The following is a 13,317-nucleotide window of genomic DNA, read 5'->3' as shown; positions in this document are numbered from 1 at the left end:
GGTACTTAACGCACCAGGATGTACATTTTACGTCCTGTACATGACCGTGAGCATCGGGATGGTGCTCGCGTCATGCACGGCAGGTCCCTGATGATATCAGCAGCCAGGGACCCGCCAGTAATGGCGGACATGAGTGATTGCGCTTATGTCTGCCATTAACCCCTCAGATGCCTTGATCAATACAGATCACTGCATCAGGGATCCGATCTTCCATAATGGCGGATGGAGGACCCCTTGCCTGCCTCCGTCTGTCTCCTGGGGTCTTCTGCTCTGGTTTGAGATCGAGCAGAGCAGAAGATCACCATAATACTGATCAGTGCTATGTCCTATGCATAGCACTGAACAGTATTAGCAATCAAATGAATGCTATAGATATTCCCCTATGGGTTTGGTATCGCCGCATGTGTAAATGTCCGAACTATCAAAATATAATGTTAATGATCCCATACGGTGAACGGCGTAAACATAAAAAAAAATCATATTCCAAAAAAAGTTATAAAAAATTTATTTTTATATACGCAAATGTGGTATGAATAAAAACAACATATGATGCAAAAAAAGAGCCCTCATACTGCTGCTTATATGGAAAAATGTATAGGTTGTCAAAATAGAGGGATTTTAAATGTACTTATTTGGTTAAAAAGTTTGAGATTTTTTTAAAGCAGTACAATAATGGAAAAGAATGTAATCATGGGTATCATTTTAATCGTATTGACCCACAGAATAAAGAAAACATGTCATTTTTATTGTAAATTGTACAGTGTTTAAACGAAACCTTCCAAAATTGCTGTTTTTATGGTAAAATGAGTGATGTCATTTCAAAGGACAACTGGTCGCACAAAAAACAAGCCCTCATACTAATCTGTGGATAAAAATATAAAAGAGTTATGATTTTTAGAAGGCGAGGAGGAAATAATGAAAATGCTAAAATAAAATTGGTTGAGTCCTTAAGAGGTTAAAAAGTCACATATATGCAAAAGTGTTACTGATAAAAACTACAGATCACAGCGCAAAAAATTAGCCCTCATACATCACTTTATATGAAAAAGTCTGAATATGGCAGAATAGTCAGAATATGGCAATTTTAACCTGTTAAGGACCCAGGGCGTACCTGTACGCCCTGAGTCTGCTCCCGATCTATAACGTGGGGCCACGGCATTGAACGCCGCGTCTAAAATGAAAGTGAAACCATGCCGGTTAGCTCAGGGAGCTGTTCGGGATCGCCGTGGTGAAATCGCGGCATCCCGAACAGCTTACAGGACAGCGGGAGGGCTCCTACCTGCATCCTTGCTGTCCGATCGCCGAATGACTGCTCAGTGCCTGAGATCCAGGCATGAGCAGTCAAGCGGCAGAATCATCGATCACTGGTTTCCTATGAGAAACCAGTGATCAATTTGAAAGATCAGTGTGTGCAGTGTTATAGGTCCCTATGGGAGCTATAACACTGCAAAAAAAGTGAATAAAGATCATTTAACCCCTCCCCTATTAAAAGTTTGAATCGCCCCCCTTTTCCCATAAAAAACCCCCCAAAAAACTGTGTAAATAAACATATGTGGTATCGCCGCGTGCGGACATATTATAAAATTATATAATTAATTAAACCGAACGGTCAATGGCGTGCGCGCAAAAAAATTCCAAAGTCCAAAATAGTGCAAATGCAAAAATGGTACTGCTAAAATCTTCAGATCACGGCGCAAAAAATGAGCCCTCATACCGCCCCATACGCGGAAAAATAAAAAAGTTATAGGGGTCAGAAGATGACAATTTTAAACGTATAAATTTTCCTGCATGTAGTTTTGATTTTTTCCAGAAGTCCGACAAAATTAAACCTATATAAGTAGGGTATCATTTTAATCGTATGGACCTACAGAATAAAAAGAAGGTGTCATTTTTACCGAAAAATGTACTGTGCAGAAACGGAAGCCCCCAAAATTTACAAAATGGCGTTTTTTTTTTTCAATTTTATCTCACATTGATTTTTCTTTTCCGTTTCGCCGTAGATTTTTGGGTAAAATGACTGACGTCATTACTAGAGATGAGCAAACTTAGAGTAAATTCGATTCGTCACAAACTTCTCGGCTCGGCAGTTGATTACTTATCCTGCGTAAATTAGTTCAGCCTTCAGGTGCTCCGGTGGGCTGGAAAAGGTGGATACATTCCTAGGAAAGAGTCTCCTTGGACTGTATCCACCTTTTCCAGCCCACCGGAGCACCTGAAAGCTGAACTAATATATGCAGGATAAGTCATCAACTGCCGAGCCGAGAAGTTCGTGACTAATCAAATTTACTGTAAGTTCGCTCATCTCTAGTCATTACAAAGTAGAATTGGTGGCGCAAACAATAAGCCATCATATGGATTTTTAGGTGAAAGATTGAAAGAGTTATGATTTTTTTAAAGGTAAGGAGGAAAAAAACGAAAATGCAAAAAAACGGAAAAACCCCGGGTCCTTAAGGGGTTAAACATACTTATTTTGTATTTACAAAAAAAAATTTTTTTTTTTCTTTTTAAGTAGTACAATAATAGAAAAGTATCATTTTAATCATATTGACCCACAGAATAAAGAAAACTTGTCATTTTTATCAAGTGTACAGCACGAAAACAAAACCCTCCAAAATCTGCTAAATTGTGGTCTTCTTTTTCATTTGTCCACACAAATAATATTTCCGTGTTATAATACAAGTCTGCTTTTAAACATAAGGCTGAGGACTTCTCGCCAGCTTAGCCTGACATTTTCATTTTATTGATGTTCATTGATGTTCATGTACTCCTTTATGGAGGAGGGATTGCGGGTGGTGACAGCTGGCTGATGTGTTTGAGCTGGAGGAAAGGTGGCTGACAGCTCACCACTGCTAAATCCAATCACCTGCGCTCGGCCTGGCCGGCAGCGCTCCCAAGCCAAATAGTATAGGTACAAAAGGAAGGAATGTCCAGCGCGGTATAAGGAATAAAATCAGGAGCTCTTTATTTTCGGATCACATGGATACATACACACAGGAACAAACACCAATCATGCCATGATTAAGGATCCAGTTTGATCCAAAACGCGTTGGTATTTGATCCTGTGTGTATCCATGTGATCCGAAAATAAAGAGCTCCAGATTTTATTCCTTATACCACGCTGGACATTCCCTCCTGATTTGTTTGAGCTGACTTATCATGCTGCAGCTTTCTTATGTTGTAGAACAACTGACATGTGTTCCCTGATGTGTTTCCTATGCAGATACTGGTGCTTCTAGCAGATTGCTTCTGTCCAGCTAAACCCAAGCGTCAGGTGGTAAGATCTGGTAAGTATGTAAAGCGTAAAGTGAAAAGACTTCATAAATGAAGTAGGCAGACTGTCTGCTTTGTCTTAAAAGCTGGTGATCACTTGAAATGTGAGTCACACCAGATATATCAAACTTTCCCCAAAACAGATCTAGCTAAGAAATGGTTAAAGAGTTGTCCAGGCATACTCTCCCATCTCCTGCAAGTGCATTGCTGGACGTCACAGTACCGACTTCCGTTTGCCATAATGGGACAAATAAATGGGTTGATAAGACCATTTAGTGCATTGTTGTTACTGGATTTTTCGACAGTCTTCACACAATCCCTCTATGCAGGTGAAAGTCTCCATGAAATGATAAACCCAGAGAAATTAGGGTTGTTATATAAAATAATAAAGGGGTTATCAAGAAATAGAAATGCAGAGCTAATTTCTTTCGAAGACCATTCCCTGTTTGTCTCCGGGTTCGTTGTGTGGTTCTGCAGCTCCATTCCATTGAAGTGAATGGAGCAAAGTTGTAATACCACACCCAACATGGAGACAGGCAGGGGGCGGTTTTTGAAAGAAATTAGCTCTGTTTTTCTATTCCTGGATAACCCCTCTAATGTCTGCAGGGGACTTTTCTTTAGCATTTATTTAAAGGAGTTCTCTGATTTGGACAGTGCTTACTAGGAACCCAAGTGATCTGTGGAGAAACCTGGCAGAGCTTCCATGTGCAGCAGGCGCCGGTGGAATCAGTTATTATGTCCATGTGGACATTAAAGGGAATCTGACAGTATCATCACCTGCACTAACCTTAATACACTGCACTCTGCATCTTGAGCAGAGCGGACACTTGGGTAGATATGTTTTTGGTCCAGAATTTTTTTGAAGAGAAGTCAGCCGCTGAAGTTTCACAGTGTACACAGAGCAACAAAATCCCATTGAAAACAATGGGAGGCTGCTGCAAGCAGAATTCAGCTCTAAATAAGGTATTTCCGTAGTTTGCATGGGCCCATAGTTTTTGCTTTTCCTGTAGTGCTATGAAAGGGGGAATTAAGCATTATACAGTGCCTGTTTACATGAATGAGCTGTTTGTTTAATACCAGACACGTGCTCCAGAGGGATAGACGCTCTTTGTAGCCACACTTTGACCAAGAGATGAGGATCCTGAGTAAAGGACTCCTTTCTACAGGGTGGGCCATTTATATGGATATACGTTAATAAAATGGGAATGGTTGGTGATATTAACTTTCTGTTTGTGGCACATTAGTATATGTGAGGGGGGAAACTTTTCAAGATGGGTGGTGACCATGGCGGCCATTTGGAAGTCAGCCATTTTGAATCCAACTTTTGTTTTTTCAATAGGAAGAGGGTCATGTGACACATCAATCTTCTTGGGAATTTCACAAGAAAAACCATGATGTGCTTGGTTTTAACGTAACTTCATTCTTTCATGAGTTATTCACAAGTTTCTGACCACTTATAACATGTGTTCAATGTGCTGCCCATTGTGTTGGATTGTCAATGCAACCCTCTTCCCCCACTCTTCACACACTGATAGCAACACCGCAGGAGAAATGCTAGCACAGGCTTCCAGTATCCGTAGTTTCAGGTACTGCACATCTCGTATTTTCACAGCATAGACAATTGCCTTCAGATGACCCCAAAGATAAAAGTCTAAGGGGGTCAGATCGGGAGACCTTGGGGTCCATTCAACTGGCCCACGACGATCAATCCACTTTCCAGGAAACTGTTCATCTAGGAATGCTCGGACCTGACACCCATAATGTTGTGGTGCACATCTTGCTGGAAAAACTCATGGAACGTGCCAGCTTCAGTGCATAAAGAGGGAAACACATCATCATGTAGCAATTCCGCATATCCAGTGGCCTTGAGGTTGAGGCCCCACTATCTTTGTACCCCATATACCACACCATACCATCAATTTTTGTGTTCCAACAGTCTTGGAGGGATCTATCCAATGTGGGTTAGTGTCAGACCAATAGCGGTGGTTTTGTTTGTTAACTTCACCATTCACATAAAAGTTTGCCTCATCACTGAACAAAATCTTATGCGTAAACTGAGGGTCCTGTTCCAATTTTTGTTTTGCCCATTCTGCAAATTCAGTGCGCCGATCTGGGTCATCCTTGTTGAGATGCTGCAGTAGTTGGAGTTTGTAAGGGTGCCATTTGTGAGTGGCTAATATCCGCCGAAGGGATGTACGACTAATGCCACTCTGTGCTACGCTGTGGGCTCTTGCTGAATGAAGCTAGGACAGCCACTGATGTTTCTTCATTAGTGACATATTTCATGCATCCACATTTTGGCAAATCCAACACTGAACCAGTTTCACGAAACTTAGCAAGCAGTTTGCTAACTGTAGCATGGGAGAGGGGTGGTCTCGTAGGGTGTCTTGCATTGAAATCTGCTGCAATGACCCGGTTACTGCGTTCACCAGACATCAACACAATTTCTATCCACTCCTCACGTGTTAACCTCGAAGACATGTCAATGGCTGTAAACAAAGAGAAACTTGTAAATAACTCATGAAGGAATAAAGTTACATTAAAACCAAGCACATCATTGTTTTTCTTGTGAAATTCCCAATGAGTTTGATGTGTCACATGAAAATGTGTCTTCCTATTGAAAAAACAAAAGTTGGATTCAAAATGGCCAACTTCAAAATGGCTGCCATGGTCGCCACCCATCTAGAAAAGTTCCCCCCTCACATATACTAATGTGCCACAAACAAGAAGTAAATTTGTAATTTTCTTTTTGCATATCCACAGTATAGTGAAGACCTAGCCAATTAGTTGGAATCCGACCATTGGTGAGATCAGTTGTCTAACGAGCAAACGGAGCTGCCCTTGTATTCTGGTCCACTGCTCCATTCACTTTCTATGGGACTCCAAAATACTGCCAAGTACTGAATTTGGAAGTCTCATAGACTGTAAATGGATAGTAGCCGAGCATGCGTGCTGCTGCTCTATTCAGAGGACAGAGGACAATTGAGCTCCTTTCTCGTGATCAGTTGGACCCCCACCAGTCAGTTAAAGGGTTACTCCGCTGCTCAGTGTTTGGAACAGCCCCCTCCCATAGACTTGCATTAAGGGGGATGGAGTGACGCCATGAGGGGCGGGGCTATGACGTTACGAGCTCCAGGCTCCAGCATTTAGAACAGTTTGTTCCAAATAGGGTATGTGTATTCTCCTGCCTGCCAAAAACATGATACCTTAAAAGCTTGGGATTTATTTAAACCTCTTTAGTTAGTTTTTTTTTTTTCCATTTTTAACGTTCTTCACTTTCTTTGTACATTTTCTCTCTTGAAGCTGTTTGTAGTAATAGTCTGTTGTCCTGGTTAAATTGGTTTCTTTCTGTAAACCGTGACGCCACATTTGTTTGGTGAAGCTTCCATAATGCCCATCTGATGATTATCATCATCTTCTTTGTATAGAAGATCTCCTTTTAGAGTCCTTACAAAAAAAGTTGTATCTTTTACAGCCAAGTGCTGTTCATCATCTGGAGGAGAACATTGATCCTTATCCGTATGTTCTGTAGATAATGAATGACAATTCAGCTTAGATTGTATGCTCTTCATAACTATTCTATTTGAGGTAGAATAATGATCTGTTTCTTTGACCTCTCTACAGATCCCATATGTAGATATAAACATCAAACGCTTCTTCAGACTGTCAGGGGTTTCATATGTACATTACTGTGAAGATGATTGCGTTTGTGGGGGACATCCCATATGTGGAGCAGCTTCAGTCAGACTGTAGAGCTAGAGCCTGCTCTGCATATATACTGTACCACTATCTGATGCCTAAACTGGGTCACTGTGCCTACAGGACAATTCTTATGGACTTGATGCCCTTATATGCTGATTTAAAGTGGTTTTAAGTTGTAGGGTATATATTTAGTACAGCAGTCCCTCAAGTTACACTATTAATTGGTTCTGGGATGACCATTGTATGTTGAAACCATTGTATGTTGAGACCAGAACTCTATGGAAACCTGGTAATTGGTTCTGAAGCTACCAAAATGTCATCCAGAAAATAGGAAAAAGTGAGGATTAAAGAAAAATAAGTATATGACTAATATAGATAAAGCAAATACTTACATATAAAAAGCCAAAGGCTGTCCGGGCATGCTGGGAGTTGTAATTTTGCAACAGCTGGGGGCACCCTGGTTGGGAAACACTGGTCTATGTAGAGGACAGGAGCTTCTTCAGGGTCCTGTACAGTACACACAGTGTCCTAAAAAAGTAACATGGAGTCGCCCTTACCTGGTGTCCAAAGGAGCAGGTAAGAACCCTGGTACAGGTAAAGTGTACAGAACATGTAATAACTCCCTTTACTGAAGGGGGCGCTACCAGTCAGTGCATACGCTTCAGTAATACAGATGTTTTACCAGTAAATTGTCCATTCTGATTTGGCCGGAAGAACCGACCATTGACACGTTGCACAGATCTGGATGGTCCGTAGCATTGTATGTTGAGTCTGGATTCAACTTACAATGGTCCAGAAAAGACCATTATATGTTGAAACTATTGTATGTTGAGGCCATTGTAGGTTGAGGGATCACTGTATAGGCCATTGATTTTAGGAGGACGAACCCCTAGAACCCTTACTAAGCAGCATGGCCCACAACTGATCGAATGGCCCACAGAGCTAGCTGGAGTACCACTGGCCCATGTATTGACTATGAAGGCATGGGATTGTATACTAGGATGTGCACTGCAGTTCAACCTAGTTTTGCTAATTGTTGGGGAACCTTGTTATTGCGCTCCCAACTTTGGTACTCTTGAGAGTCCCTGACAACCCCTTTAAAGGGGTACTCCACTGGTCAGCGTTCGGAAGTAAATTTTCCGAAAGCTGTTTTCGCGCTGTGAGGGTCGACCACGCCCCTTGTGACATCATGGTCACTCCCCCTCAATGCAAGTCAATGGGAGGGGCGTGAACCTTTACTTACGAACGTTGGCCGGTGGAGTACCCTTTTAAAGGGAATTTGTTAATTTGTTTTACATAGTGTAACCCAACACAGCAGCAGTTACAGGTTAAAAGCATGTTTATATGCATATCTTTAGATGTGGGAGCTGTGCAATTGTAGTTTTTTTATATATGCAGATGAGCAGTAAATGCCCATACAAGAGCCCATCACTTCCATCCACTAGAACTGCTTGTCTCCTCCTTCTGCATTTGATTGACAGCCTGTATGTTCTAAGGGATAAAATTGCTGGTTACTTGGTCATGGCCCCACCTAAGCCCAAAGGCATTACATATTAGGAAGTCTATTAGGAAGCTCCAGTCCTCCTATATTCTTCCTGCTTCTGAGATGAGTGCTGATTGAAGGACCTGCAAAGATAGGACACTGCTGTGGCCAGTGATTGGCTTAGGCTGCATTCACACTTCGTTTTTACATTACGGGTGCCGGATCCGGCTGGGGGAGGGGCATACCGGGCTCTCCCGTACCCCAGCTGGATCAGCCCGTGACTCCATTTACTTTAATGAGCCGACTCCGGTCGGCTCATTTTTGACCCGTATGCGGTTTCCTGTACGGACCTTAAACCGTAGTATACTACGGTTTTAGGTCCGATCACAAAACTGGATACGGGTCAAAAATGTAAAGTAAATGGAGTTCAGCGCTGGTCCGACTTGGGTATGGGAGAGCCCAGTTTGCCCCTCCCCCAGCTGGATCCGGCACCCATAAGTAAAAACAAAGTGTGAATGCAGCCTTAGCCAGCCGGTCTACACCAAGTGCCTGTCTCAAAAGCAGAAAAAAGAAGGAAGATTGGGGGACCGGGACTAGGTAAGTATTTTTTTTTCTATTTTCCCCTGTCCCAGCAGCATATTGTTATTTTTAGAGGCTAGATAACCATTTTAAGACTTGGTTTGTCCTATTCCACCTACAATAGCTTAAAGGGTAGCTTCCACCATCCTATTTTTTTTTTTTTTGCTAGCCCGTTTCCCCCCCCCTGCTACAGCACTAGCCCGTTCACTCCTCCCCCCCCCCAACCCCGCCCCGCATACCCCGTTCCCTCATTACACTTGCAGTTACTGCAGAGTCCGGCAGCATGCGTGCAGGGACAGCGGCGGCAGCGGCGGCGATGTGCGTGAGGAGTGGCCTCCCAGCCAGTGGCCGGGGAGCCAATGCGCTCGCTCCCGCCTGTCTGATTGACAGGCAGGGAGCGAGTGCAGCCTAACTGAAAAAGGACTGATTGCCACTCCAAAATCAGTCCTTTTTCAGTAGCCGGTTTTTAAATGTAAATTAAACTTTTTTTTAATGAAAAAATAAATAATAAAAGTATATTAGAGATATGTTGTAGTACATAAGTACTACAACATATCAAAAAATAAAGTTGGTGACAGTGCCCATTTAATGGAAATAAATAGTTAGATGGCCTGAAAGATATGAAGCCTTGTGTCCTATTTATAACAATTAATTACATTTTCTCCCATCAGTTCTGGGGGAAGGGGTTATAGAATATAGAAATTATTCATTTGTAATGTGTCCATACTACTGGACATAGATTTCATAGCTATTATATAATAAGCTTTATTTTTCTTTAAAGCAGAAATAAATAAGGATGATGCGGATATTTCAGACAACGATCAGAAGGACTCTACAGATGGACTAAAGGAAACGCTTGACAATGAAGATGTAATTGAAGAGGACAATGAGGGTGACAAGGAAGATGACAAAGCGGAGGACAGCGAAGATGATAATTCTGACAGTGATGCCAAGGATTCTCAGGGGGACTCGGCAGTGGAGAAATCTGACCTAGAAGATGAAGAAGAACGGGACAGTTCTCCACAACCCCCAAGCACACCAGAGACTGAGAGTGCCTTGAGGCATCGCAGAACTGAAGCTGCAGACAGTGGGGAGTAGAACTCCACATTTCCATGTTTTTAATCTTTACGGACCAAAGATATGTCTCCATTATTTTTGCTGCAGTTTTTATCAGGCGTTTGGATTTGGCATGAAAACTTCCTTTATTGCAGTAACTGTAAGAAAGAAAGTTTTAGATGTTGTCTTCAAGTGTTCACGTCTTACAGCACAAGACATTTAGATTAGTTTTTTTCTTGGTTTCAGGCATTGACATGTTACATCTGAAGAACCCCCCTCCCCCCATCAGTATACACCAGATACTTACTAGGCAGATGCACCAGAACCCTTACATGCCATGTGACAAGTTTATTGATTGCTGCAGACACTTTTTATACCTCATTTTGAGGTACCGTGTTTCCCCGAAAGTAAGCCCTGGCAGGATTATCAAGGTGGGCTGCAATATAAGCCCTACCCCGAAATTAAGACCTAGGCCAGGGGTAATCAACTGCCGGACCGCAGTCCAGATCCGGACCGCGGCTGCCAGTAATGCCTGCAGACTCGACCGCTGCTACAGCCCCTCATCCTCCCAGAGCCCCCCATCCTCCACACTGCTACAGCCCCCATCCTCCACACACTGCAGCCCCCCCATAAATAAATAATCCCTACCCTGAAAATAAGCCCTAGTGTGTTTTTTGGGACTAAAATTAATATAAGACCCGGTCTTATTTTCGGAGAAACACGGTATAAAGTGTACCTGTCATTGTAAAAACATTTTAACAGAGCTGGTAGAAAAATGCGTTGCTGTGCGCTTCTTTTCCTGCTCTGTGTATATATGAGCAGGACGGTCTCATAGACTTACATTATGAGTCCATTTTAGTTCTCTGGCACAGAGACGGGAGAGAACGTGCTAAGCGCACACTCTGAACACTCAGACTCCGACTAATAAAAACTTTTAATATGTCTGTAGGACATATCAAGATCTTTTTAAAATGACACTTTAAATGCACCAAAATGATTGTTGTATTTCATTATTTTGGTGTAAAATACTGGAGTAATGTAAGCCAGTGGTCTTCAAACTGTGGCCCTCCAGATGTTGCAAAACTACAATTCCCATCATGCCCGGACAGCCGGGCCATCTGGCCATCTGGAGGGCCACAGTTTAAAGACCGCTTATATAAGCCAACCAATAGGTGGGTTAAGGAAGAGGAAAAAAGGGTCTTGCATACCTACCAAGATGTGCCAAATCTATCACATGGCATGTGCTACTTTAGTAGATTGGCGCATCTTCTGCCTTCATCTAGTTTTATACTGCATGAATTTAAGGTAGAACTAAAGGACTATTCCGGAGAAATATTTCTAGCTTTAAACTGTGCTGGTCCCCACTGTCGACACATAGGAAAGCCTGCAGGCCTCGGCCATTGATTGGTTGGTTGAGCCGGCATTTCCTATGTGTCAGGATGGAGAATAGGAAGGGTTACCAGTGGGTACGGAATAGTAGTTTTTGTTTTGTTTTGTTCCTGACACCCTGAGCACAATTAAAAATATTTCTCCAGAATACCTCTTCAGTAAACCTCCCTATTGTATTTAGTGAAATGAGGGATCCCTTATACAGTTTTATACATAATATAGTTGTAAATGTATGTTTACAGGGTTTATTTTGCTATAGACAGGGTGTTCCGGCTTCTCATACACTGTTTAAATAGAATATAGTTTTGTTTTTTTTTTGTGGTTTTTTTTATACTTGTTTTGCACAGTTAAAGAGATGTTCTGCTAAGGCCCAACTTTAGTAAAGGGGTACTCCGCTGCTCAGAGTTTGGAACAAACTGTTCTGAACGCTGGAGCCGGCGCCGGGAACTCGTGACGTCATAGTCCCACACCCTCATGACGACACACCCGCCCCCCCAATGTAAGTCTATGGGAGGGGGCGTGACGGCCGTCACGCCCCTTCCCATAGACTTGGATTGAGGGAGCAGGGCGTGACATCATGAGGGGGCGGGGCTATTACGTCACGAGCTCCCGGCGCCGGCTCCAGCGTTCGGATCAGTTTGTTCCAAACACTGAGCAGCGGAGTACCCCTTTAAGTATCCCCTTTCATTACTTATGATGTAAATGACACATTACATCAATCTCATCTGAAGGTCTTGACCTGTATAGGTATTAGTTTTAGCATATGGGGCTGGAATGTAGCGCCTGGGACAGTCAGCTGATTGTCCAATCTTACTCCGAACCCCTCTGGTACACAACTGATTTTTAACAGGGTAAGTTGCTGCCAGCCAGGCATTACCTGCAACGGATGTTACAGGGGAAATAAGATTGTTCATTGAAGGTCATGCAGATGAATGGCTGTCCATGTATTACAAGGAGGCTTTAAAGGGGTACTCCACTGGAATTTTTTATTTTATTTTTTTAAATCAACTAGTGCCAGAAAGTTTACAGATTTGTAAATTATAGAACACTATGAAGAGAAGGGAAACTGAGCGCTCACAATATCTGTGTCCTTCAGGGCAGGCTCTCAGGGAAGGTCCCCTGTTGGGGTCTTCTGCAGGGAAGCAGTAGGTGGAATTGGGGGAGCTCAGACGCCGGCCACGGTCCATATCGCTCCAATGGGAGCTTCGTCAGGTCGACCAGTGCCCATTACCGCGATATGGACTCTGGCCGGGCGTCTGAGCTCCCCCAATTCCACAAACTGCTTCCCTGCAGAAGACCCCAACAGGGGACCTTCCCTGAGAGCCTGCCCCGAAGGACACAGATATTGTGAGTGCTCAGTTTCCCTTCTCTTCATAGTGTTCTATAATTTACAAATCTGTAACTTTCTGGCACCAGTTGATTTTAAAAATAATGTTTTCCAGTGGAGTACCCCCGCCACTGGGGACCCCCGCAATTTCTCATGCAGCACCCACCTGTGTGAGTTGCAGGCCCCCTCCCATAGACTTGCATTGAGGGAGCGTGACATCACAGGGGGGCGGAGTTGTAACATCACGATACTATGGCCCCGTAGTCGTGAGGCTTCAGACTCTGAGCCTCCAGCGCTGGCCTGCAGCTCACACAAGTGGCTGCTGCATGAGAGATTGCGGGGGTCCCCAGCAGCAGGACCCTCGTGATTAGACATCTTATCCCCTATCCTTTGGATAGGGGATAAGTGGTCTTAGGGCAGAAGTACCCCTTTAATATCTGCAGTTGTGGATCCACAACTGTGGATTTTAAAACTTCAAACCTGCAGCGGATTCTGTGCGCGTGAATATTTC

At 43.2% G+C, this 13,317-nt stretch overlaps 1 protein-coding gene across 2 annotated transcripts in view; it reads left to right on the top strand.

The window, feature by feature from the left end:
- Window positions 1-11,871, top strand: part of TMX4 (thioredoxin related transmembrane protein 4) — an 82,312-nt gene extending 70,441 nt beyond the window's left edge. The window contains exons 7-8 of one of the 2 annotated variants that reach the window (XM_056567838.1): window positions 3,221-3,284; window positions 9,819-11,871. In XM_056567838.1, coding sequence (XP_056423813.1) covers window positions 3,221-3,284; window positions 9,819-10,132 — 378 coding nt within the window. In that variant the 3' untranslated portion in view covers window positions 10,133-11,871. Of the gene's footprint in view, window positions 1-3,220; window positions 3,285-9,815 lie in introns of both variants that reach the window. The other variant, XM_056567837.1, reaches the window with a different exon arrangement.
- The last annotated feature ends 1,446 nt before the right edge of the window (window positions 11,872-13,317 follow it).

The sequence above is a fragment of the Hyla sarda genome, chromosome 3 (assembly GCF_029499605.1).
Source record: "Hyla sarda isolate aHylSar1 chromosome 3, aHylSar1.hap1, whole genome shotgun sequence".
Classification (NCBI taxonomy): Eukaryota; Metazoa; Chordata; class Amphibia; order Anura; family Hylidae; genus Hyla; species Hyla sarda.
The sequence above is the reverse complement of the archived record's forward strand: the minus strand, read 5'-3'. Positions and strand labels throughout refer to the sequence as shown.